Here is a 24,932-nt window from a genome sequence, read left to right as displayed (position 1 = left end):
CATTTCATTACAACATTACCCTCTATATATATATATATATATATATATATATATATATATATATATATATATATATATATATATATATCTTCTATAACCAATGATAAAATTGTCCCCATACCTTAAAATATTCCTCTCTTTAATGATCAAAGTCAATCTATTCATTTCTGCACAATCCAATATTTTATTTCTCCCTCCGTAGGGATTTTCTCTGCTTTCCATCTTTGCCCAAATACTATCCTCGCTGCACTTATAATATGTATAATCAAATATGTATTTTCTTTACTAAATTTCTCTGGTAAGATACCCAATAGGAACAGTTCAGGTTTTAAATCCATATGTTGTATCATTTCTTCTAACCATGTTTTAATTTTAATCCAATAATTTCTCGCTTCTGGACATGTCCACCACATATGATAATAAGATCTTGGTGTCTGATGGCATTTCCAACATTTAGCTGATTTATCTTTAAACATTTTTGCTAATTTTTCAGATGGCATGTGCCATCTATAAAACATTTTGTATTGATTCTCCTTATATGCTGTGGACATTGTTAATTTATAATTCCTATAATTTCTTTCCCATAGGTGCTGCCATTTGTCTAACTCAATTGAATATCCAAATATTTTTGCCCAGGCTATCATTGTTTCTTTTACCTGTTCTTCTAGGTTAATACTCAATAAGTAATTATATAGTTACTTGTTCCTGTGAGTATCTTATCCAGTTCTGTCATTTCTAAATAAAAACCACATAGTTTAGCATCTTTTTCATATCTTGTTTGTATTTGCATATGCGTATAGCAGTCCATCTCAATCCCTTGTTCTTCTATTTCTTGTTTCCCTTTCAATTCCCCCTTATCTGTTAATATATCCTTGTAACTAAGAATATTTTTAATATTAATAATATTTGGGTATATTAACGCTTCCATTTTTGATAACCATGTTGGTATTTTCAAATAATATTTATCTCTAATTCTCTCCCACACTAATAATAATGCATTTCTTACATAGTGTCTTTGAAAATAACTGTGCATCTTATTTTTGCCATACCATAAAAAAGCATGCCATCCCAATTGTAAATCATGTCCTTCCAAAATTAATAGTCTTGAATTTCTTAATTCAATCCATTCTTTCATTGACGTGGATGAAAGAATGTATTGGACTAAGAAATATAAGACTATAAACTTTGGAAGGACATGGTTTACAATTGGGATGGCACGCCTTTTTATGGTATGGCAGAAGCAAGATGCATACTTATTTTCAAAGACACTATGTAAGCTCTTGTTTCTTTGTCATGAAGTATTTGTACCTCAGCATTTGATTGCATGTTTATGTTTGCTTCTGTTTTTGAAAAGGTCATTTGTTTGTACTTCTGTAGATAGAAGTTGGATTTCTTAATTTTATGCATATTTTTCTCTGTAATGCACTAGCTTTGCTGTTACATCAACGTGCAAGGATGGAGAGGTTAGCAAAGGAGCTGAACTTTGAGAATGAGGAACTTGAGAAACTTAAAGGTGACGTAAATAATATGGAACATGATCTTATGCAAAGGCATCTGAGAAGAGTGAGCTGTACAACCTCAATCCCAACTGTAAGCAATTTTTCTATAATTATATTAAAATAAAATTGTTCTTTCCTCTATTGACAGTATGAATAATTCACTATATTTTAAATTCATCATTTTTCATCCAATATGTAAGTCTCAGTTGAGTTGTTTCAGCAGCTAGTTACATGTTCTCCTAGTTGCCTCATATAGCTTTATCACCTCTTCCAAATTCTGCAATACTATCTCAAGTGTTTGTTGTTGGTTTGGAGTTGTTCTGAAAAGGCATGTCAGCAGTATGTTGTTGCTTCAGATAAAAGTAGGAAACCCTAGTTACAAACAATATTCTAAAATTTAAGGCATCATATCTGTTGTGATCTTTGACAAGGCATTGATTGAGAATTGGCAGAGGTGGAGTGTTTTCTGGGTCTTATCTTTCAATAATTATATGCTTGCATGTGCTAGTATCTTAATTCTGTAATTCTTTTTATATTTCTTAAATTCCTTCTCCTAAAATATGTTGAGTTGAAGTTCTGATAGAAGATGATTATTTGCCTCAAAAGGGAACGTGGTGGCATAGAGGCTTAATGACGCTAGATGTGCTGAACAATTGCCAGCACTCCGGCAGTTCGAGTCCAGCTCCGCAGGACATGGTGAGCTCCTGTCTTTTATCCCCAGTTCCTGCCCACCTAGTAGCTCAAAAGCATTGTTTGTGAATAGAGAGTTAGGTTCTGCCATTTTGGTGGTGGGAAACTGCTGGCTGCGTTCTGTGACCAAATTGTTGTGATAATAACTATATATCATAAGGAACTATATACATAGAAGTTTTATTAGATTTAAAATATAATATCTTTACATCATTATTGATATTGAGATTTTGACATGGTGTCTCTAATGTAGGGATGTCAAACTGAATTTCTTCGAGGGCTGCATCAGCATTGTAGTTCTCCGCAGGCTGACCCGGGGGGAGAGGGAGAGGATGGGATGGACGCCTCCTCCAGCACCCTGCCGGCCAAAATGGGGCATGGTGGCCTGCACGCGGCCTCCTTGCGCCCCGTTCTCAGCCTGGACTGCCTCCTATATCACTTTAAGTTCAAACCTTTATTGTCAGAGTACAACATGTGTCCTATGAGATTGGCTGATCCTCCCTTTGTGCACCCCCTCAACACAATACATCTCACAGTGAAAGACCCCCCCCCCAAAAAAATTCCTATCCCAGTGAATCCTGCTAACAATCTCCCAATCCTATTGCACCATGTGAACTTATTGCACGTCGCGCCAGCCCCACAAGTCAATCATACTATGTTGTTGTTATTTTTCATTCAGGAGTCTGACAGCCCACAGATAAAAACTGTTCTTCAGTCTGTTTGTGCGGCTGCCTATGCTTCTATATCTCCTTCCCGATGGAAGGAGGATAAAGAAGTGCTGACCAGGGTATGAGTCATCTCTGAGGATTTTCCTCACTCTTCTAAGGCAGCGAGCCCTAGAGATGTCGTCTAGTGGTATCAGGGGATAGCCCATGATGTTTTGTTCTGTGCTCACCACTCTCTCTAATGTTTTTCTATCCGCGGCTATCAAACCAGCATACCGCACTGTAATGCACTGAGTGAGGACGCTTTCTATTGTGGACTGGTAAAAGGTGGTAATCATTTGTTATTCCCCTTTGTTTTTTCGCAAGACTCTAAGGAAGTGGAGTCTCTGTTGGACCTTTCTGGCCACCTGGGTCGTGTTGATCTTTCAGGTGAGGTCTTCACTGAGATAGACTCCCAGGAATTTAAAGGAGGAAACTCTCTCCACACAGCCCCCCTTGATGTAAAGTGGGGCAGGTTCCTCCCTCTTCTTCCAGAAATCTAACACCATCTCCTTTGTCATGCTGATGTTCAGGTGCAGGTTGTTTTCTAAGCATGATGTGGATGGTTTTTGAACCTCCCTGCTGTACGCTGCTTTGTCTCCACCTGTAATAAGACCCAGTACAGTAGTATCATCTGTGAACTTAATAATCACAGTTGATGGGTCAGACGATACATAATCATGTGTGTACAGTGAGTACAGGTAGGGACTGAGCACACAGCCTTGTGGGAAGCCAGTGCTAAGCTTCAGGGAGGTGGAATGACAGACCCAACCCTCACTGTTTGTGGCTGGTCCCTCAGAAAGTCTTTTTTTAACTTCCGGTTTGGCGTCACTGCGAGACAGTCGGATTAGCGGGCTCTGATGAGCGCCACGAAAACCCCGGCTGCCGAACCGCTGCCGGTGGGTCTTCGGACCGGAACCGTCCTGTAGGGGCGGGGAAGAAAGAGAGGTGCCTCGGATGATCGAGAGGAACAGGCAAATTCCTTGGAAGTCAGAGGGAACTCTCTGTGAGTCGGCAGTGGGGGGCGGCAGCCATGAAGCTGGGACAACCGGACTAAGTGTAGAGCTGGAGAGAAGAAAGAAACGGAACAGAGTCTTTTTGAAGCTGGATGAGTGACAGCCAACTAAAGCTTGAATAACAACAAGAGAAACATCTTACAATTATAAGACCTCTAATGTGTAGTAGCTGCTAAGGAGCATGGGGGCAAAGAAGATTTTGAAAAATAACTTTGAAGAGATAAAAACCCAATTGAAAATTGATTTTTGAACAAACTATTTGGAAACTTTAAACAATTAGATATGGTCAAAGGATTGGAAAGAAATAAAGAGATCCCTTTTTTCCCCTTTCTTTTTTAAATTGCAAGAAATACAAAAAGAATGGATAATATGCTTTAAAAAGAGAGAAAAAAAGTGATGTATAAATAAAAGGGGAAAAAAGGAAATAAGTGAGAAGAGCTACTTAAATTTGGACTGGACTTTAAATATGATCTGATATTTTTAAACTGAAAAAGAAAAAGAGAAGCTAAGTAAGATTGTGATGTAATTGCAACAAAATGGATACTTGTTAAGCAATTGGAAATTGTGGATTGCAGAGAGACACCATCTGGAGTAAAAGAACATTGCAACTTTGTTTTGGAAAATTGTGAACTTTACAGATAACTGTGAGAACTATGAGAATTCGTGGAGGAGGATTCTCCTGTCTACAAGAGGTTTGACTTTTGGAGGAAAAAAAAAGAAATAGAAGGGAACACAACGGAACTTGTATAATTGGAATAATTATTTGACTTGGAGAATGGAAATAAGAGATATAACTATAATGCTGCATAAAGGATATAAAAATTGAAATGGAGTATACACGAGCGGATAAGAAAATGAAGATGGAGAAATAAGACATAGAAGTGGAAAATAAAGAAGATAAAGGCATTGTGAATAAATATGAATTAATAATTCAACATGTGAATAGTAATAATAAAAAGGAGGTCTCTAGAGATTATATTAAAAAAATAAAAGGTTGGAAAATATTAAGGAAATTAAAAAAGTCCAGGACTTGAATTTATAAAATGACTATACTGAGATTAATAAATATGAGAAGAAATATGTTACAGACATTTAGAAATGGAATAGGAATTGAAGCTAAAATAGAGGTAAATTAGACTATATTAAAAGAAAATATAGCAATGGACATAATGAACCAATTTTTTATTAAGATGTTAGAAGGTACTACTTGAGAAAATTGATGGTTATAATAATTGGGATAGTGTTTAAATACATATAACAATTGTTATAATTTGAATACTTTTAATAATATATTTATAAAAGTTAAAGATGATTATGCTGGGATTAATCGTAAGAAAAATAAATATAATTACACTGGGATTAACAGTGGAACAAGACGATTACACTGGGATTAACAGAGAAAAATAAAGATGATTATACTTATTTTTTTTTTTGCTTTAATTTATATGCCGCCCTTCTCCGGAGACTCAGGGTGGCTTACAATGCGTTAAGCAATAGCCTTCATACTTTTGTATATTTATACAAAGTCAGTTTATTGCCCCCACAATCTGGGTCCTCATTTCACCTACCTTTGAAAGGATGGAAGGCTAAGTCAACCTTGAGCCTGATGAGATTTGAACTTGCAGTAATTGTAAGCAGCAGTTGTTAATAACACTGGGATTAACAGTGGAACAAAGATGATTACACTGGGATTAGCAGTGAGAAAAATAAAGATGATCACACTGGGATTAACAGTGGAATAAAGATGAGTATATTGGGATTAACAGTGAAAGGATAAAAGAAAAGGTTAAATTAGAAAATTGACAGCTACAATAATTGGGATATTGCTTAAATATGTATAACCATTGTAATAATTTGAACATCTTTTACTTAAGTAAAAAAAAAATTGAAACAATATATGATTATGATTTATAAACAAAAATTACTTAATTGGTGTTATATAAATGGTATGGTTTAATAGATAGAATTTGGGATAATTGGGAAATTGCATTAAATAGCATTATTTGAATTAAGAACTATGTTTAAATGTTAAATTGCTATATTTTTAGATTAAAGATAAAATTTAAATTTGATAAAGTAATAATGGAATAAGGATTTAATGAGCATCATGAAATATAAATATGTTTGAACTGTACTGAAATGTATTATGAGTTATTAATTGAATTAAGATCCAAGGTGGGTTAATAGAAGGGTAATTGTTTTGATTAAGTAAATATGTGTTAATTTTTTTTAAGATGGTATTAGTTGAATATGTGATTTAAGATTAAGAAATAAGTGTTATGGCAAAATAGAATAGATAAAATTTTGTTAACGATGACAAAAAAATTGAACAAATTGATAACCAGATCAAAGCTCTGTTCCGAAAAGATGCAATTTGTATGTTTGGGAAAAAAAATAAAAAAACTTTTTGCAAAAAAAAAAAAAAAAGGAAGTCTTTTTTTAAAAAAAGTTTTTTATTTTTTTTAAACAAACACAAACAATACATCCTTAATCATTCAGTGTTTCATCTAAGTACATATTTTGTGTCTTCTACTCCCTCCTCCATCATTTTCATATTATATTTCTATCATACCTTTATATTTTCATTTAGATTGTTACATCATTCTTCCCAGATTTCTTATATTTATATTAATTCATCAATTATCTAGATTTTATATATATATATATCTTCTCTAACCATTGATATAATTGCCCCATACTTTAAAATACTCCGATTCTTCCTTTTCTTTAATTACCAATGTTAATCTATTCATTTCTGCACATTCCAATATTTTCTTAATTACTTCTCCCTCTAAAGGGATTTTCTCTGCTTTCCAGTTTTGCACAAATACAATTCTTGCTGCAGTTACAATATGTATAATCAAATAAGTATTCTCTTTACTATATTTCTCTGGTAAGATACCCAATAGGAATAGTTCAGGTTTTAAATCAATACGTCGTTGTATCATTTCCTCTAGCTATGTTCAAATTTTAATCCAATAGTTCCTCGCTTCTAGACATGTCCACCACATATGATAATCCAATCCTGGTATCTGATGGCATTTTCAGCATTTAGCTGATTTATCTTTAAACATTTTTGTCAATTTTTCAGGTGGCATATGCCATCTATAAAACATTTTGTATTGATTTTCTTTATATGTTGTGGACATGATTAATTTATAATTTCTTTCTCATATTTGCTGCCATTTGTCTAATTCAATTGTATATCCAAAATTCTTAGCCCATGCTATCATTGTTTCTTTTACCTGTTCTTCTAGCTTAATACTCAATAAGTAATTATATAGTTTTTTAATCACTTTTCATCTGTTCCTGTGAGTATCTCATCCAGCTCTGTCATTTCCAAGTAGAAACCATATAATTTAGCATCTTTTTCATATCTTGTTTGTATTTGTAATTGCGTATACCAATCCATTTCAATCCCTTGTTCTTCTATTTCTTGTTTCTTTTTCAATTCCCCCTTATCTGTTAGTATATCTTTATATCTAAGAATAGTCCCCATATTAATAATATTTGGATGTATTAACGCTTTCATTGTAGATAACCATATTGGTATTTTCAAATAATATTTATCTCTAACATTCTCCCATACTAATAATAATGCATTTCTTACATAGTGTCTTTGAAAATAACTCTGCATCTTATTTTTGCCATACCATAAAAAAGCATGCCATCCCAATTGTAAATCATGTTCTTCCAAAGTTAATAGTCTTGTATTTCTTAATTCAATCCATTCTGTCATCTACATCAATGCCACTGCCTGATAGTATAGTTCCCAATTAGGTAGTCCAAATCCTCCTTAAAGTCTCGCATCTTGTAACATTCTTATGTTAATTTTCGCTTTTTTCCCTTGCCATATGAATTTCATTACTTTTTTATATAATTGTTCAAAATATTTCTTTTCTACTTTTATCGGTATTGTTTGAAATAAAACTAAGTGTCTCGGTAATATATTCATCTTAATTATTGCAATCCTTCCCATTAGTGATAACTGTAGATTTTTCCATTTCTTCAAGTCTTTCTCAATTTGATTTTTCAGTTTATAATAATTATCCTCTTTATTATTGGTTAATCTTTAGTGAGATTCACATCCTTTGAGGCTGGTTAATAGCTTAGCAGCTCGAGTCCTAACCAAGGACCTAGGAACTGTTAAGGTATCGTTGGAGGATGTAAGCTGTTCCGAGTAAGGTGATTTTTTGTAGAGTCAAAATGTTCAAGTTCGACAAATTTAGAATTTCTAAATAGCGGGGTAGCCCTTTGGGTATTGCTCCAAGGGCTCCAATTACAATCGGGACAACACACGATTTATTTTTCCACAGTTGCTCAACTTCAATTTGCAAGTCCCGGTACTTTATGATTTTTTCTTGCTGCTTATCTTCAATCCGTGCATCACCAGATATTGCAATGTCAATGAACCATACTTTTTTCTTTTCAACTATTGTTATGTCAGGTGTGTTGTGGACCAAGTGCCTGTCAGTCTGAATCCTAAAGTCCCACAAGATCTTGAGTTTCTCATTCTCTAAAACTTTCTCAACCTGATGTTCCCAGTGGTTTTTGCTGTACTCAAATCCAAACTTCTGGCACAATTTCCAGTGAATGATCTTAGCAACACGGTCATGGCGTTGTAGGTAGTCAGTTTGTGAAATTTTGCTGCACCCACTGATCAGGTGGTCGACTGTCTCATCTTTCTTATTGCAGAGGCGGCATTTGCTGTTGGTGGTAAAATGTTGAATTTTTGCCTTCATGCAGTTTGTGGCTAGGGCTTGTTCTTGAGCTGCCAAAATAAAGCTTTCTGTTTCTTTTTTCAGTACTCCTGATCTTAACCAGTTCCAAGTTAATTTCTGGTCAGCTTTGCCTTCAATACTTTTCAAATATTGGCCATGCAGAGCTTTGTGTTTCCAATTTTCAGCTTGCTGCTCAATTACTTCTTTCTTATATTCTGCGTTTGTTTTAGTTGTCTTTAAAAGGCCTCCTTTATTTATTTCCTTAATCATTGGTTCTTCACTTTTCTGGATGTAATCATTCAAGCTGCATTTTTCTTCTTCCACAGTCTGCTTTACTTGTAGGAGTCCTCGACCACCCTCTGCTCTTGGTAAATATAATCGGTCAACATCACTTTTAGGGTGCAAGGCATGATTCATTGTCATAAGCTTCCTTGTTTTTCTGTCCAAATTGTCTAACTCCATCTGGGTCCAGTCAATTATTCCTGCAGAGTATCTAATCACAGGTATAGCCCAGGTATTTATGGCTTTTATGATGTTTCCTCCACTCAATTTGGACATTAATATCTTACGAATTCACCGAATGTACTTGGCTGAAGTTAATTCCTTGACTTTATTATGCATTAAGTCAGAGGCTTCTAAAATCCCCAAGTACTTGTAGCCTTTTTCTGATTTTACTGCCTTTATCATTTCTTCATTCTCTAGTCTATTCCATCCTCTTCTATGGTCTTGCCTGCTTTGGTTGCTATTGTTGCACATTTGTCAATTCCAAACTGCATACCAATGTCTTGGCTGAATTCTTTTGTGTTTTCAATTAATAAATTCAGTTCAGCTTTTGTTTTATCAAACAGCTTCAAATCATCCATGTACATCAAGTGCGAGATTTTCAGTCCTTTCTTTGCAAGTTCGTATCCACAGTTCATCTTCTTCAAAATGACTGTCAGTGGTAGCATTGAGAGTATAAAAAGTAGGGGTGAAAGGGAATCGCCCTGGAAAATGCCTCGTTTAATTTCAACTTCACCCAGTTCTTCTTCATTAGCCATAAGTTTCGTTTTCCAGAGGTTCATTGAAGATTCCATGAATTTTTGTATGTTGCTGCTGATGCCTAATATTTCCAGGCATTTCTTGATCCAACTATGGGGAACTGAATCAAATGCTTTCTTATAGTCTATCCAAGCCATGAACAGGTTGGTTCGTCTTTTATTTGAGTTCTTTAGGATTAGCTTGTCAATCAGCAATTGATCCTTAGTTCCTGTTGAGTTTTTGCAGCATCCTTTCTGTTCTACAGGAAGCAAGTTATTTCTTTCCAGGTATCCATAGATTTGGTTTGCAATAATACCAGTAAGAAGCTTGTATGTTGTTGGCAAACAGGTGATTGGCCTATAGTTTCCAGGGTCCTTTCCTTTTTCTTTATCTTTTTGGATCAAAAATGTCCTTCTAGTTGTCATCCATTCATCATTTTCAGGTGTTTAGGATCTGGTTCATCTGGGTTGCCAATCTTTTGTGCAGACTTGTATGTGCCTTTAACCAGAAGCCATGCAGCTCATCCGGTCCAAGTGCACTCCAGTTCTTCACTTTTCTTGACTGTCTTTGCACCATTGCTTTTGTTATTTTCACGTCTTCCATTTTATGCACTTTAATAGAGTCCTCAACCTGTTTGATCCATTTTGCATTTCTGTTGTGCTTCTTGTTGTTTTCCCACAAATTCTTCCAGAATTTCAGAGCTTTCTCTTTATCAGGCTTTTCATTTGTTGTTACTCCGTTTCCATTTTCTAAACTCTTATAAAACTGGTGCTGATTTGCTCTGAACTGTGAGTTTTCCTTGAACTGAGTTACTCGGTTTTCATACCTTTTAATCTTTTCAGCGATGGCAACAACCCTCTGCTTCAGCTCTTCAATTACTACCACAATCTCCTTATTCCTCAGATCGTATCTTGCTTCCAGGCTGCTTTTGACCTGCTTGTTCCTTAACTGACCTTGCCTTAGGTTCTTCAAGTTGCTCAAATCTCCACGTACTTTTTTGATCTTCAATTCTAACCGAATTTTCCACTTAGGCTTCCCCTTCTTGCCTCTTTGGTTCTTTTGTATTTTCAACCCCAGTTCTTTGGTGGTTATGACGGCTGCTGCATACATCAGTTGGTTTGTTTCGGCTAATGTAGTGGTTCGAATAGTTTGCACAGCCTCATTGACCTTTTTTAGTACATTTCTCAATTCTTTCCGGTTCACTTGGTTCAGCTTTGGCAAACGTGTTCTTTCAGCATCTTCCATTTGGTGCTTTATTTTTCCAGCTAATTGAGCACTATCTGTTGGTGTTTGTTCTTTAGTGCTTCCTTGTTCTTTATCTTCATCCATTTCAGTATCCTCTTCTTCCCTTTCTTCCTCAATTTGCTTTTGAGTCTGGAAATCATTCTTGATGTTACTCTTCTTTGTTGATGTACTCAGACCATTAATTGCTTTCTCTTCTATTGCTATTAATTCTTCTGTAGTGAAAAATTTGTGGTTTAGGATAACACGTCGTTGGTCCATTAACCTTTGTTCACTGGTGTCACAGTCCGTATGGTTCATCTTCCAAATCTGATACATTCTTTTTTGAAATCCATGTTTTGCTGGCTCAGACTGATAGTAAGCTTCCATAATAGAGGTGTTTTTTTCCCTGGTCCAGATTTTTCGCTTTTTGGGTTTTTCTTCCAGTAGCTTGTCAGCTCCATGCCCTGGTTGCCTAGCAGAGGGAGTTGAGCCCTGTAACTCATTTTGCGTAGAATGCCCAGGAGCCATAGCATCCAACGGAACCCTTGTTAATCCGGGCGACGGTTCAGCCGGCATAAATTTCATTTTTTCCATATTCATCATGTTTGAATGGGTTGTGGAGGAGATTTTGTCTGGCCCTTCACCTAAGGTCTGTCTGATATGGTTGCACCTGTTCAGCATAGCCCTTAGGATCACTAGAGCACGCAAGCCCCTCCACCACGACAAGGTAGAGCTCCTCGGAGGGGTTCCTCATTATTATTATTATTATTATTATTATTATTATTATTATTATTATTATTATTATTATTATTATTTATGATTTATATGCCGCCCTATCTCCAGCCGGACTCAGGGCGGCTCACAACAGTTAAGAAACATCTAATAAAAAGTTCAAAAATTAAATCCAAATCTCATAATTTAACAGTTAAAAGTACAATTAAGACTAACAAGTTAAAATTAAATTAGAATTAAAACCCCATCAGTCCAGGCTGGCCAAACGAAACAGCCACGTTTTCAGGTCACGGCGGAAAGAGTGGAAGTCGGGGGTTACCCGGAGCTCCAGGGGCAGTTGATTCCAAAGGGTAGGTGCGCCCACAGAGAAAGCCCTTCCCCTGGGGGTCGCCAGCCGACACTGTCTGGCCAACGGCACCCTGAGGAGGTCCTCTCTGTGGGAACGCACCGGGCGATGGGAAGCTATTGCTGGCTGCAGATGGTCCCCCAAATATCCCGGGCCTAAGCCATGTAGAGCCTTATAGGTAATCACCAGCACCTTGAATCTCACTTGGAGGGCAACCGGCAACCAATGCAAGTCGCATAGGAGAAGTGTAACATGGGATATGTCGGGATATTCCCATCACAACCCGTGCGGCCGCATTCTGCACCAGCTGAAGTCTCCGAGTGGTTTTCAAGGGCAGCCCCATGTAGAGGGCATTGCAGTAGTCAATACGGGAGGTGACAAGCACGTGAGTAACTGTGGAGGACACCCAAGTTGCACGCCCTGTCTACAGGGGGCAACACCTCATCCCCTATGACCAAAGATGGAATCTCTTAATCGGACCGAGACGCCGGTACCTACAGCCACTCGGTCTTAGCAGGGTTGAGCCGAAGCCTGTTCCTCCCCATCCACATCTGCACCGCTTCCAGGCACAGGGACATCACGTCGAGGGCATTGCTGGGTTGGTTTGGGGTGGATATAAAAAGCTGGGTATCATCAGCATACTGATGATACCTCACCCCAAAACCCCGGATGATCTCACCCAGTGGCTTCATATAGATGTTGAACAAAAGAGAAGAGAGGACCGACTCCTGGGGCACCCCACAAGTGAGGAGCCTCGGGGCCGACCTCTGTCTCCCAGCCAACACCACTTGCGGACGTTCCAAGATGTAGGAGGAGAATCACCATAAAACAGTGCCTCCCACTCCCAATCCCTTGAGGCGTCGCAGCAAAATACCATTGTCGATGGTATCGAAAGCCACTGAGAGATCTAATAGGACCAGGACAGAGGAGTAACCTCTGTCCCAGGCCCTCCAGAGATTATCCACCAGCGCAATCAATGCCGTCTCTGTACTGTACCTGGGCCTGAAACCCAACTGGTATGGATCCAGGTACTCCGCTTCATCCAGGGCCAACGGGAGTTGACGTGCCACCATGCTCTCAACAACCTTCGCAACAAAGTGAAGGTTCGAGACAGGACGAAAGTTATTTAAAATAGCTGGGTCCAAAACAGGTTTCTTGAAGAGGGGCCTCACCACCGCCTCTTTCAAGGTGGTAGGGAAGCTTCCCTCACCCAAGGATGCATTAATCACTGCCTGGATCCAGCCTCGTGTAACCTCCCGAGCCAATAAAGGAGCCAGGAGGGACATGGGTCCAATAAACACGTGGCAGCACTCAGCTTACCCATGATCCTGTCCATTTCTTTTGGAGTAACAGGGTCGAACTCCTCCCAGATAACATGACCGGTCGTCTCTCCCCCGTCCGACCCTGCCCAGTCAGAGTCCAGACCGGCCTGGATCTGAGCGATCTTGTCCAGCAGATGTTGACTAAACTCCTTGGCCCGGTCCCACAGAGGGTCATCCCCTGCTTCCCAATTCAAGAGGGAGCAGGACACCCTAAACAGGGCGGCCGGACGATTATCTGTGGACGCGATGAGGGCAGAGAAGTAGGAACGCTCTGCTGCCTCCATCGTCACAAGATAAAACCTCGTAAAAGATCTTAGCTGTGTACGGTCTGATTCGGATCGACTGGATCTCCAACAGCTCTCTAGGCCTCTCCTCTGGCGCTTCAACTCCTGGAGCTCCTCAGTAAACCAAGGGGTCAACCGGGATCTGCACCGGGTCAGAGGTTGCAAAGGCATGACACGGTCGAGAGCCGCAGCAGCCGCCATTTCCCATTTTAATCGTTACGCATCTTGAAGTTAATTGGATTCCTAAATATTTTACTTTCTTCGCAATCTGAATGTCTAATTTCTCCATTAAGTCTCTCTTCTGTTTTTCTGTAATATTTTTCACCAGTATTTTTGTTTTTTTCTTTATTTATTTTCAGTCCTGCTATGTCTCCATATCCTTCTATTTGATCTATTAGTTTGGGTCCTGTTACTTGAGGTTCCTCCAAAATGAATACTAAGTCATCTGCGAAGGCTTGTAGTTTATATTCTTCTTTTTTGATTTTCAATCCCTTTATTTCTTCATTTTGTCTTACATTTCTATTTAATATTTCTAATGTCAATACAAATAATAATGGTGATGACTTCCGGTCGGCACCGCAGGCTCCGTGGACGGTCTTTTAAGACCGCCAGCCCTCTGTCTTCGTAAAAGTCGCTTTGACAGCGCAAACTGGCTGTCTGCCGGCTGAAAAACTCTCCTTCGGGAAAAGAAGGAGAGGAGAGCCGGTGGGCGAGAGTAGAGCTCCCCGAAAGCCCTCTGGAACATTTCCAGAGGCTTGAAGGGTGAGAGCTCCCCAGCCAGCCCGCCAAGAAGCTCTGGAGCCAGGACAACTCTGCAAAAGCAGAGCGAGAAGCCGCGATCCGATCCTGCTTTCAAAAGTGAGTTTGACTGATTACAAGCGCAGGCAGAGTAGAAAACAGGAGAACAAGCTTTAGAAGTACAGAGCTTAACTCCGAAGTTACTTTGTTTCAAATTGAATTTCATTGAGCTGGAGGCTGAAGATGGCGTCTTTGTTATGGTTTTGAAAGTGAAAGCCAGAAATGAAAGTGCTTGAGAACTTTGCGCTGAGAGAGTGGATTAGCTGCTTATTAACTGCTGGGAAGTGAGAGTTTGTGGAAAACCAAAAACAAAACAAAACAAAAAAAACCCCCTATCTTGCCTGATAAATTGGAGACTATAAATTACAAACATTTTAAAGTAGTTTAAAAGACTTTGTGGCTTTCAAAGATCTTCTTAAAAGAGGGGGGGGAATGGCTTCTAGACAAGTGAAACCAGGAGTTGTTAAAGGAGGGGGAGGTTCTCCAGTTGTGTCAGTGGTGACACAGAAAGCACAACTTCCGGCTGATCCACAGACTCAGACTCAGAGTCAGGAGGCAGCACTTAATGATTTTAAAGAATTTATGAAAGAAGCCATGAATAATCAAGCAACATCAATGACAGAAGCTATGAATAATCAAGCAATAGCAATGAAAGAAACTATGAATAATCAAGCCACAGCAATGAATAATCTAACACTACTTGTGGAAGGGAAATTAAAGAAAGTTGAGGAGGATATCAGTTCAATCAAGGAGGTGGTTGCAGAAAAACACGATGAAATAAGAGATGATATTGTTTATGCTGTATCAGGATTGTCAAACCTTGTTATCCAGCTTGATGGGAAAGCTGAAGAAATTAATGAAGCCATTTTAAATTTGGAAAGCAAAATGGGTGATGTCATGACCAGAACAGAGAACGTGGATGATGAATTGGTAATGTTACAATACAGATCCATGGAGTTTGCTTTGAGATTGAGAGGCCTGAAAGAAAATAGCAAAGAAAACTTAAAAGATATTTGTGCTGATGCTGTGGCAGAGATAATTAAAGAAAGACCAGAAGATGTGGCAATCGAAATTGATAAAATTTACAGGGTTAATTCCTGGTTGGCAAAACAAAGACAGCTGCCAAGAGATGTGGTGGTCTATTTCACAACTAGAAGGATCAGAAATGATATTTTACAAGTTTCTTACAAGAATAAAGTTCAGGTGGCTGGGCAAGAGGTGGTGGTTTTGAAAGAGATTCCTCTAAAGATGTTGAGAAGTAGAAAAGACTTTGGCTTCCTGGTAAATGAGCTGAGAAATCAACAAGTGGCATACAGATGGGACGTTCCAATTGGTCTAATAGTGACTTATAATGGAGAAAGATACCGGTTAAACACAGTCTGGAAGGCAAAAGATTTCTATGTAAATGTTTTAAAGGCTGGATACCCACCCTCACCGGGGGGGAGGGGGAGGAAGAAAACGGAGATGTTACAACAAGAAAAAGATGGAAAACAGATACAAACCTATGCTGAAGTTGCAGCTGGAGGAATTATTATGGAAGAAGATTTGGATCTTGGGGGCTTACCCCCAACTTTGGAACCACCTAAGAAGGGAGAGCCGAAAGTACAACGACTGACCCGATCAACTTATAAATTGCAACAACAACAATCAAAAAGGCAACAATCTCAAGATGTATCTCAAGAAGTTCAAAAAACAGAAGCAGTGGGGGGGGCTAGGCCAAAGAGTAAGGTGGAGGAGGAGCTTCAGCTGATGCTCACAAGGCTTCGAAAGGCTAAAGATGGCAACTAAATTCCTATCTTGGAATGTCAATGGCCTAAATTCACCACAAAAAAGAAAAAGTATTTCATTACTTGGAACAATTTAACAATGACGTTATTTGCTTTCAAGAAACACATATCAGATTATCAGATCAAAAATATTTGATAAATTCAAGATTAGGTACACATTTTGTGGCATCAGCGCCAGAGAAGAAAAATGGACTAGTCATATATGTAAGGAAAGGACTATCAGCTAATTTAATTGAGGCAGATGATCAAGGAAGATATATTGCAATTGAATTATTAACACAGACTGGAAAAATGCTTTTTATTGGAATATATGCCCCTAATCAGCAACAAGACAAGTTTTATAAATTTTTACATACTAAAATAATACAATGGGACTATAAATCTTTTATATTAATGGGTGATTGGAATGGAGTAATTGACACACAGAAAGATAAAAAAAGCTTATCAAAGATCTCAACACGTGCAAAACTACCTAAATCTTTTTTTTGATATGATGGAAGATATAGAATTGAGAGATATTTGGAGAGAACGTAACGTGGAGGAAAAAGATTTTACTTTTTTTTCTGATAGACATCAATCCTTCTCCAGGAGTGATTTTATACTAACCACAAATGATTTTATTTCCAGGGTGAAGAAGACGAAGATATGTCCAAGAACTTTAACTGATCATAGTCCGGTTTGGGTGGAATTCGAACAGGAGATGGGAGAAAGGAGGTCTTGGAGGTTAAATGAAAACTTATTTAGATATGAAGAAAATGTGAAAGAGCTTAAAAAACAAATGAAAGAATTCTTTGTTATTAATATGAATAATTGTACTCCTATGGAAATGGTCTGGGATGCTAGTAAGGCTTATATGAGGGGTATATTAATACATATGAACAATAAATATAGACTAAAACAACAAAAGAAGCGTAAAGAGATAGAGGAAGAAATAAAAAAGAAAGAACAATTACTTATATCTAATCCAGGAGATAAGAAAGTAAAAGAAACAATAAATATACTACGAGGGCAATTTAATATGTTAATGGCTGATCAGGTGGCAACTAGCTTACAATATGCTAAACATAATACATTTTGTGATGCCAATAAACCAGGTAGGTGGTTGGCCTACATGCTGAGGGAAAAACAGAAATCACGAGTCATTAGTAAGATAGAATATAGAGGTAAGGAAGTTTACCAACAGAATATGATTTAAAAGTCTTTTTTGGAATTTTATACAAAGTTATATGCTAGTGACTCAATACAAGGTATAGCTATAGATAGATATTTAAAGGAAGGGAATATTTCGGAATTAATGTTGGAACAGAGGGAAGGATTGAATCAACCAATAACTTCTGAGGAGATCATTGCGGCAATTAAGCAGTTAAAAACAGAGAAAGCTCCAGGAACAGATGGATTAACAGCTGCTTATTATAAGAATTTACAGCTTGAAATGGCAGAACCACTTAGAGCTTTATTTTGTAAAATTCAATTAGGGGGAGGAGTTCCACCCTCTTGGAGAACAGCTTTTGTTTCATTGATTCCGAAGGAAGATCAAAACTATCAAACCTGAAAATTTTAGGCCAATTTCACTTTTGAATATTGATTATAAAATTTTTGCTAAGATATTAGCGAATAGATTAATGCCAGTTATGCAACAAGCAATTCATAATGACCAATCAGGTTTTATAAAAGGGAGGCAGATGAAATATAATGTTAGACAAATTATTAATTTATTGGAATATTTGGAAAAAAATAACCAGGTCCCTGCAACGTTCATATTTTTGGATGCAGAGAAAGCATTTGATCGACTGAATTGGCAATTTTTGTTTAAGATAATAGAAAAAATGCACTTTGGGGAGTATTTTATACATTCAATTAGAGCAATATATCAGGAACAAACAGCACAAATAATAGTTAATGGAGGCCTAACAGAAGTCTTTAAAATTGAGAAAGGTACAAGGCAGGGTTGTCCCTTGTCGCCATTGTTGTTTATTCTAACTTTAGAAGTTTTGTTGAATAAGTTACGGGACTCTGATAAAATAAAAGGAATTGTAATTAGACAGCAGGATTATAGATTAAGAGCGTTTGCAGATGACCTGGTTGTTACTTTATCTCAACCTATAGAGGCGGCTCCCTGTATGCTGGACATAATAGCTCAATACGGTAAAGTATCTGGATTTAAAATAAATCTACATAAGACAAAGATGATAACTAAAAATATGTCCATAACTCAAAGAGAAGATTTACGGAGATTAACGGGGTTTGAAATAGTTAACAAAGTTAAGTATCTAGGTGTATATATTGCAGCCTCAAACACAAAATTGTTTAAAAATAATTATGAAGCTCTTTGACAAAAAGTACAGAAAGAAATGGAAAATTGGAAAAAGTTACAATTATCATTACTGGGAAGGATAGCAGCAATAAAAATGAATGTACTACCTAGGTTTTTATTTTTGTTTCAAATGATACCAGTGCTTAAGAAAGATGGAAATTTGATGGAATGGCAGAAAGGGGTTAATACTTTCATCTGGGTTGGGAAGAAACCAAGAGTGAAACTAAAAATTATACAGGATATACGTGAGAGAGGAGGTCTTAAAATGCCTAATTTAAGATTGTATTATGAAGCAGCTGCTTTATCACAAATCAGTGATTGGTTTAACTTAACTGAAGAAAGAATGTTAAATATAGAAGGTTATGATTTGTTATATGGATGGCATGCTTATCTGTTATATGAAAAAAAAGTGGATAAAGTGTTTAAGGGTCATATACTTAGAAATGCATTGTTGAGGGTTTGGAAAAAGTACCAATATAAGTTAAATTATAAGATACCCATATGGGCAAATCCTAGACATGCAATAGAAAATATAAGTATAGAGCAAAAAACAGAGGTGATTACTTATAAAGAGCTTCTTCTTTTGGAAAGGGGTAAGTTGCAACTGAAACCTTTAGATGAAATAAAAGAAGAAGGGATAATTTATACTTGGTTTCAGTATGGTCAGTTTCAAGCTAGATGGAGGGAAGATCAGAAAATTGGTGTTATGTGAAATGAAACAGATTAGAGATCAAAGTCAGATGCATATTAAAAGGTTGTATAATGCATTATTGGAAATAGATTCAGAAACGGAATTGGTTAAGGATTGTATGATAAAATGGGCACAAAACTTTCAGGAACCAGTGATGATGGAAACGTGGGAAAATGGGGAAGAAAATTTTTGTTTTTTGTAAAACTTTTCAATTAAAAAAAAACAATAATGGGGATAAAGGGCATCCTTGTCTTGTTCCTTTCATTATATTAAACTTTTCTGTCATATCTCCATTCATCATTACCTTTGCTGACTGTTTGTTATAAATTGTTTTTATCATATTTATGAATCTCTCTCCCCAAAGTCCATAATTTGTAATTGTTTTATCATAAATTGCCAATTCACATTGTCAAACGCCTTTTGTGCATCCAAGAATATCATTGCTATTTGCTTATCTGAATGCACTTCGTAATATTCCAGAGTATTCAAAATTGTTCTCATATTATTTCTAATCTGTCTTTTGGGTAAAAAACCATTTGATCCATGCGTATAAATTCGTTTAACAACTTTTTAAATCTATTCGCTATTATTGATGCAAATATTTTATAGTCAGCATTCAACAATGAAATCGGTCTGTAATTTTTAATTTGTTGTAAATCTTTATCTTCTTTAGGTATAAGAGTAATATATGCCTCTATGAATTTGGTATCTTTGAATTTACTAAGGGTTCATTAAATACTTCCAACATTACATTGCTTAGTACATCTTGCAGTATCTTATATAGTTCTCCTAGTAATCCATCCGGGCCCGGTGTTTTCCCATTCTTTTGTTTTTTGATTGCTTCTGTTAATTCCATCATCATTATTCTTTCTTCCAGTGCTTTTTTTTATAGTTTTCAGGTATTTTAGGTAAGTCGGATTTTCTTAAATATTGTTTTTTCTTGTTTATATAGTCTCTCGTAATACTTTTGAATTATTTTTTTCTTTTCTTCATTTCTATAACATAGCACTCCTTTTTCATCTGTTAATTGGTTGATCAGTTTTTTCTCCTTCTCTTTTTTCATTTTATATGCCAACCATCTGCCAGGCTTATTTAAGCATGTTCAAAAAAAAAAAAATTGTTTAGAAGCTCTTAATTTATTTGCCAAATACTTTTGTTCAATTAAATTCATTTCATGTTTTTTCAAGTCCATTTGTTTTTTAATTTTCTTATTTTGTGTAGCTTTTTGCAATTCCTTCTCCAGCTTTTTATATTCCTCTTCTAACTTTTTTTGTTTTTCTCTTTTCTTTTTATTCTTTTCCCAAGTATGTCATTGCCAGTCCTCTAATGTATGCTTTCACTGTATCCCATACATTTTGAAGTGATGTATCCTCTTTTTTGTTTTTGTTTTTTTTTAAAAAAACAACTCCTTTTCCAGAAATTGTTGAAATTCATTTTCCTGTAAAATTGTTGAATTTAAAGTCCATCTCAGCCTTTTCTTCTGGCCTTTCCATATAATTATAATCAGATTATGATCTGCCCATGTACTTGTTTCAATATTCACTTCTTGTATATTAACTAGTAAAGCTGTTGATATCCACATCATATCTATTCTAGACCATGACATATGCCTGTTTGAATAAAAAGTATAATGCTTTTCTTTCAAATGTCTTTTTCTCCATGCGTTTTGTATACTTAATTCCTCAACCATTGTAAAAAAAGGCTTTGGAAGTATTTTCTTAGGTTTCTTGTTTATCTTTGTTGTTTTGTAATCCAAACCTGCGTCTACCACCACATTAAAATCATTATGCCCATTATGGGCATAATGCAAATATTTTCATATTCAAATTCTAATATTTTTCTGTGTAGTTTCCCATAAAATTCTTCTTGGTTCTCATTTGGTGCATATATCACTATCAACAGTATTTGTTTATTGTTCATTGTTACCTCAACCATAAGTATCCTCCCTTCATCCGCAAAAATTTGCTTAGGTGCTAATTTTTCCCTTATATATAACACTGTACCTCTCTTACTTTGTCAGCAAATGATATTCTTTTCTCAGGTCTTTCACTCTTTTGGGTATTTGTCTCAGCACTACTATCTCTTTATCCTTGTATTTTATTGGGGTGTTCCTTGCTATTTGTAATATTTCTGTTTTTATCGCTTTCTTTGTGAATCGCTTTCTTTGTGAATCTTACATGAACTTCTCTTGGTAGCTTATTTCTCATTGCATATCTTGTATGTACCCTAAATATTTCGTCAATCCCATTTAATATCTTCTCTTTAGGTTCTTCCATCATTTTGCCAGCATCTCTCATAACTTCTGCCAAATTTTCCCCCTTCTCTTCCTCTACATTTTGAAATCTTAGATAATAATCAGATCTGTCCATTTCTAAAGCAATAATTATCCTTACGTGATTTTTATCCACTGATGTCATTCTTTCCTCAAGTTCTCCCACTTTTCTCTCTCTCTGATCTGCTTTTTCCTCTATTTTTGAATCCTTTCTTCAGATTTCCCCATCATCTCCTTGACCTCTTTTAAGTCTTCATCTGCTTTTTCAATTTTCTCATCCAATGTCACTATCCTTTCTTTCAGGTCTTCATGAAACATCTGTATCATACTTTTGAGATCCATAGTTTCTGAAGTTTTCTGTGACTCTGCAGAGGAAGGACTTGGCGTTGAATGCAGATGTGCAGTAAATTTCTTCATTTCTTGAATTTGATAGCCACTCGATTTGTAATCCACAAATGGTTCAATTTGTAATCCAAATATCTAAACCCCCCCCCCCCCCAGTTGGGTGGATTAGAAAAAATATAGGCAAAAATAAGCCCACCAGAACCACCTCAAAAAAAAAAAAGCATATGTTTAAAAAGTAAAAGGAATCTAAAAAAGAAGTCAAGGGGAAATAAAAATAAAAATAAAGAACACACACAAAAAAGTAAATCAATTATCCTTCTTCAGGCTCTTCTTGCCTTAATCCCAATTCTCTGCAGTGAAGCCCAATCAAAATGCCTCTTTCTGAAGTCGCAAAAAAAAAAAAAAAAAAAAAGAGAGAGAGAGAAAGCAAGCAAAAAAGAGAAACAAAAAATCCCAAAGTCTTCTATTCCCACCAATATATGGTAAACAATAAAGTCAAATCAAAAGTTCCAAAAAGTACTTCAAAGATAGCGTATACACAAGAAAGTTGGAAAGTAAAAAAAACAACAATGTAAAATAGAAATCCAAAAACTAAAACAAAATCAACTAGCCAGTTCGTTGTTTCAATCTTTCAAAAGGTTCACTGTTTATTTTACATTAAAAACATCACTCCCAAAGTCTCTCTTTTTCTTTAACATCTGTTTTTTATCAGTCTAGTTAACATTGTCAAGGTCAGCCTTATTTTTTTCTTCAATTTAAAGTCTTTTCTCTTATGCCACCAGATGGCGCTGCAGTTTTAGTTTCAGTTAGCAAAAATAGAAAAAGTTAAAGTTTTCAAAATACTCGGTTCAGTTCCAATTCATTTAAGTTCATTTATCCATACAAAAAAACAAAAACAAAAACAAAAAAACACAACTCAATCAGGTTCTCTTATCTTCTCTTATTTTCAGATCAAATCCTTTCTTTCAGTTTATTCTGTAATTCATTCTTTTCTTTAGATTTACTTGCTTTCCTCGCCTCTCTAATACCGGGAGTGGAGAGCTGTCATAGACCTGCTCTCCCTCCCCTCTTTGCTCCGTTTCACTTTTTCACTTTCTATTTATTCCAAGCGGGTATGAAAAGAAACTTTAGTATAAAAAGCCAAGTTCTCACCCAGATGATGCACTCTGTCTTTAACTCCTCGCTCCAGTTGTGGCCGCCCCAGCTTCTTAGCATCACAATGGCTGCTTTCTCAGTTGCTCGGTGTGAGAGGCTGTATCCGACTAACCAGGGACTTAGTCCGTTTGTTAGTCCATCCGTGCCTCTCTTGTTCGCCGACCCTACAAGTCAGCTTAGGTCAATGAAGACCTCCAAACAGCTAAGATATCAACGGTTCACCCAGAAGCGGAGGAACTCATCTTGCCGCAATGCTGGCCACACCCCCTTCCACTGGCCACACCCTGTTCAGAAAGTTTTTGATCCAATCGCAGGTGGAAGAGGGAAAATCCAAGTCAGTCAGCTTTCCGATAAGGATGCTCGGCAGAATGGTATTAAAGGCCAAGCTATAATTTATGAAAAGCATCCTGACATAGTTTCTGGCTCTCTCCAGATGGCTCGCTACAGAATGTAAGGCAGTAGCTATGGCATCATCCGTCAACCTATTCCCCCTGTAGGCAAACTGATGTTTGTCAAAGTCCAGTGGGAGGCATGTCCTAAGGTGTTGGAGAACCAATATCTCGAAGCATTTCATCACTACAGACGTTAGTGCGATAGGTCTGTAGTCATTTAGGCAGTTATCACTGTTTTCTTCGGGACTGGGACAATAATGGCTGCTTTCAAGCATGATGGAACATTGGCCGTTTGCAGGGAGATGTTAAAGCTGCTTGTCAGGATCCCTGCTAATTGGCTGGCACAGGTATTTACCACTGTCCCCAGCACCCCATCTGGACCTGCAGCTTTGCTGGGATTCACAGTCTTCAATACAGCTCTCATTTGGGGTTCACATAGAGTGAGTGGCTGGGAATCAGAAGGCTGGCGGGCTGAGGCTATGGGGTCTAGTCTTTTCACCTTGTAGCAGGCAAAGAAGATGTTCACCTCTACCAACGAGGCATCAGCGTTGACCGTGTTCCTCGTGTTGTCCTTATACTTAGTTAGGTGCTGCAGTACCTGCCACACTTGGTTCGGGTTGTTGTCTGCTAGATGGTTCTCCATCTTATGTTTGAATTGTTGTTTTGCCATCGTAATGCCTCTTCTAAGGTTTGCCCTGGCCTCTCTATATCTATCACTGTCCCCTGTCTTAAAGGCAGAATCCCGGCCTCTCAGAAGCATCTGTACCTCAGCAGTCATCCAGGGTTTACAATTCCCGTAGACTTTGATGCACCTGTCCGCTGTTACGCTGTCAGTGCACACTTTGATGTAAGAGTGTATGGTATCAGTGTATTCATGCAGATCTTGATGTTCAAATACACTCCACTCAGTGGTTTCAAAATGGCTGCAGCTGACTGAGAGCACCCCTGCCCAGGTTTTAACCATTTTCATGGCTGGCTGAGTTCTTTTCCTGAGAGGGACATACTTCGGGCATAACAGCAGTTAGATGGTCGGGTGTCCCCAGGTGGGGTAGGGGGATTGCTCTGTATGCCTGTTCCAGGTTAGAGCAGAGGTTCCCAACCTTTTTTTGGCTATGCCCCACCTAATCATCTCTAAAATCCTGATGTCCCCCCTGTGACATATAATTCTTACTATTCAAAAAGTGAACTCCTATTCACGCGGAGGAAGCCTAACAGGCCATTAACTTGGTTGAAACAAGGTTCCAAATTGCCCCCATTAAAAATCAAATTGCCCCCCTGTGGAGTGTGGACCCCATGTTGGGAACCACTGGGTTAAAGTACACACGGTCTAAAGTGTTCTTCTGTCTGGTGGAGAACTGTACATACTGCATGAGTATGAGAACTGAGGGAGAACTGTCTTTAGACACGCTTGATTGAAGTCCCCAGCCATGACAAAAGTGCCGTCTGGATAAGTTTGCTGCTGCCTGGAGATTATTTTTTTTTTTAATTTAATTTATATGCCGCCCTTCTCCGGAGACTCAGGGCGGCTTACAATGCGTTAAGCAATAGCCTTCATACTTTTGTATATTTATACAAAGTCAGCTTATTGCCCCCACAACTGGGTCCTCAATTTACCTACCT

At 37.3% G+C, this 24,932-nt stretch overlaps 1 protein-coding gene across 5 annotated transcripts in view; it reads left to right on the top strand.

Annotated features, from left to right (window-relative positions):
* The window catches only part of TAB3 (TGF-beta activated kinase 1 (MAP3K7) binding protein 3), a 77,490-nt gene that overhangs the window by 12,695 nt on the left and 39,863 nt on the right, over positions 1-24,932 (top strand). For 4 of the 5 annotated variants that reach the window (XM_070944189.1, XM_070944188.1, XM_070944187.1 and 1 more), the window contains exons 4-5: positions 1,430-1,590; positions 2,106-2,195. In XM_070944189.1, coding sequence (XP_070800290.1) covers positions 1,430-1,590; positions 2,106-2,195 — 251 coding nt within the window. The remainder of the gene's footprint in view (positions 1-1,429; positions 1,591-2,105; positions 2,196-24,932) is intronic. The other variant, XM_070944190.1, reaches the window with a different exon arrangement.

Source organism: Pituophis catenifer, unplaced genomic scaffold (assembly GCF_029215685.1).
Source record: "Pituophis catenifer annectens isolate HBS135680 unplaced genomic scaffold, rPitCat1.0.hap2 SCAF_4, whole genome shotgun sequence".
NCBI classification, from domain to species: Eukaryota; Metazoa; Chordata; class Lepidosauria; order Squamata; family Colubridae; genus Pituophis; species Pituophis catenifer.
The sequence above is the reverse complement of the archived record's forward strand: the minus strand, read 5'-3'. Positions and strand labels throughout refer to the sequence as shown.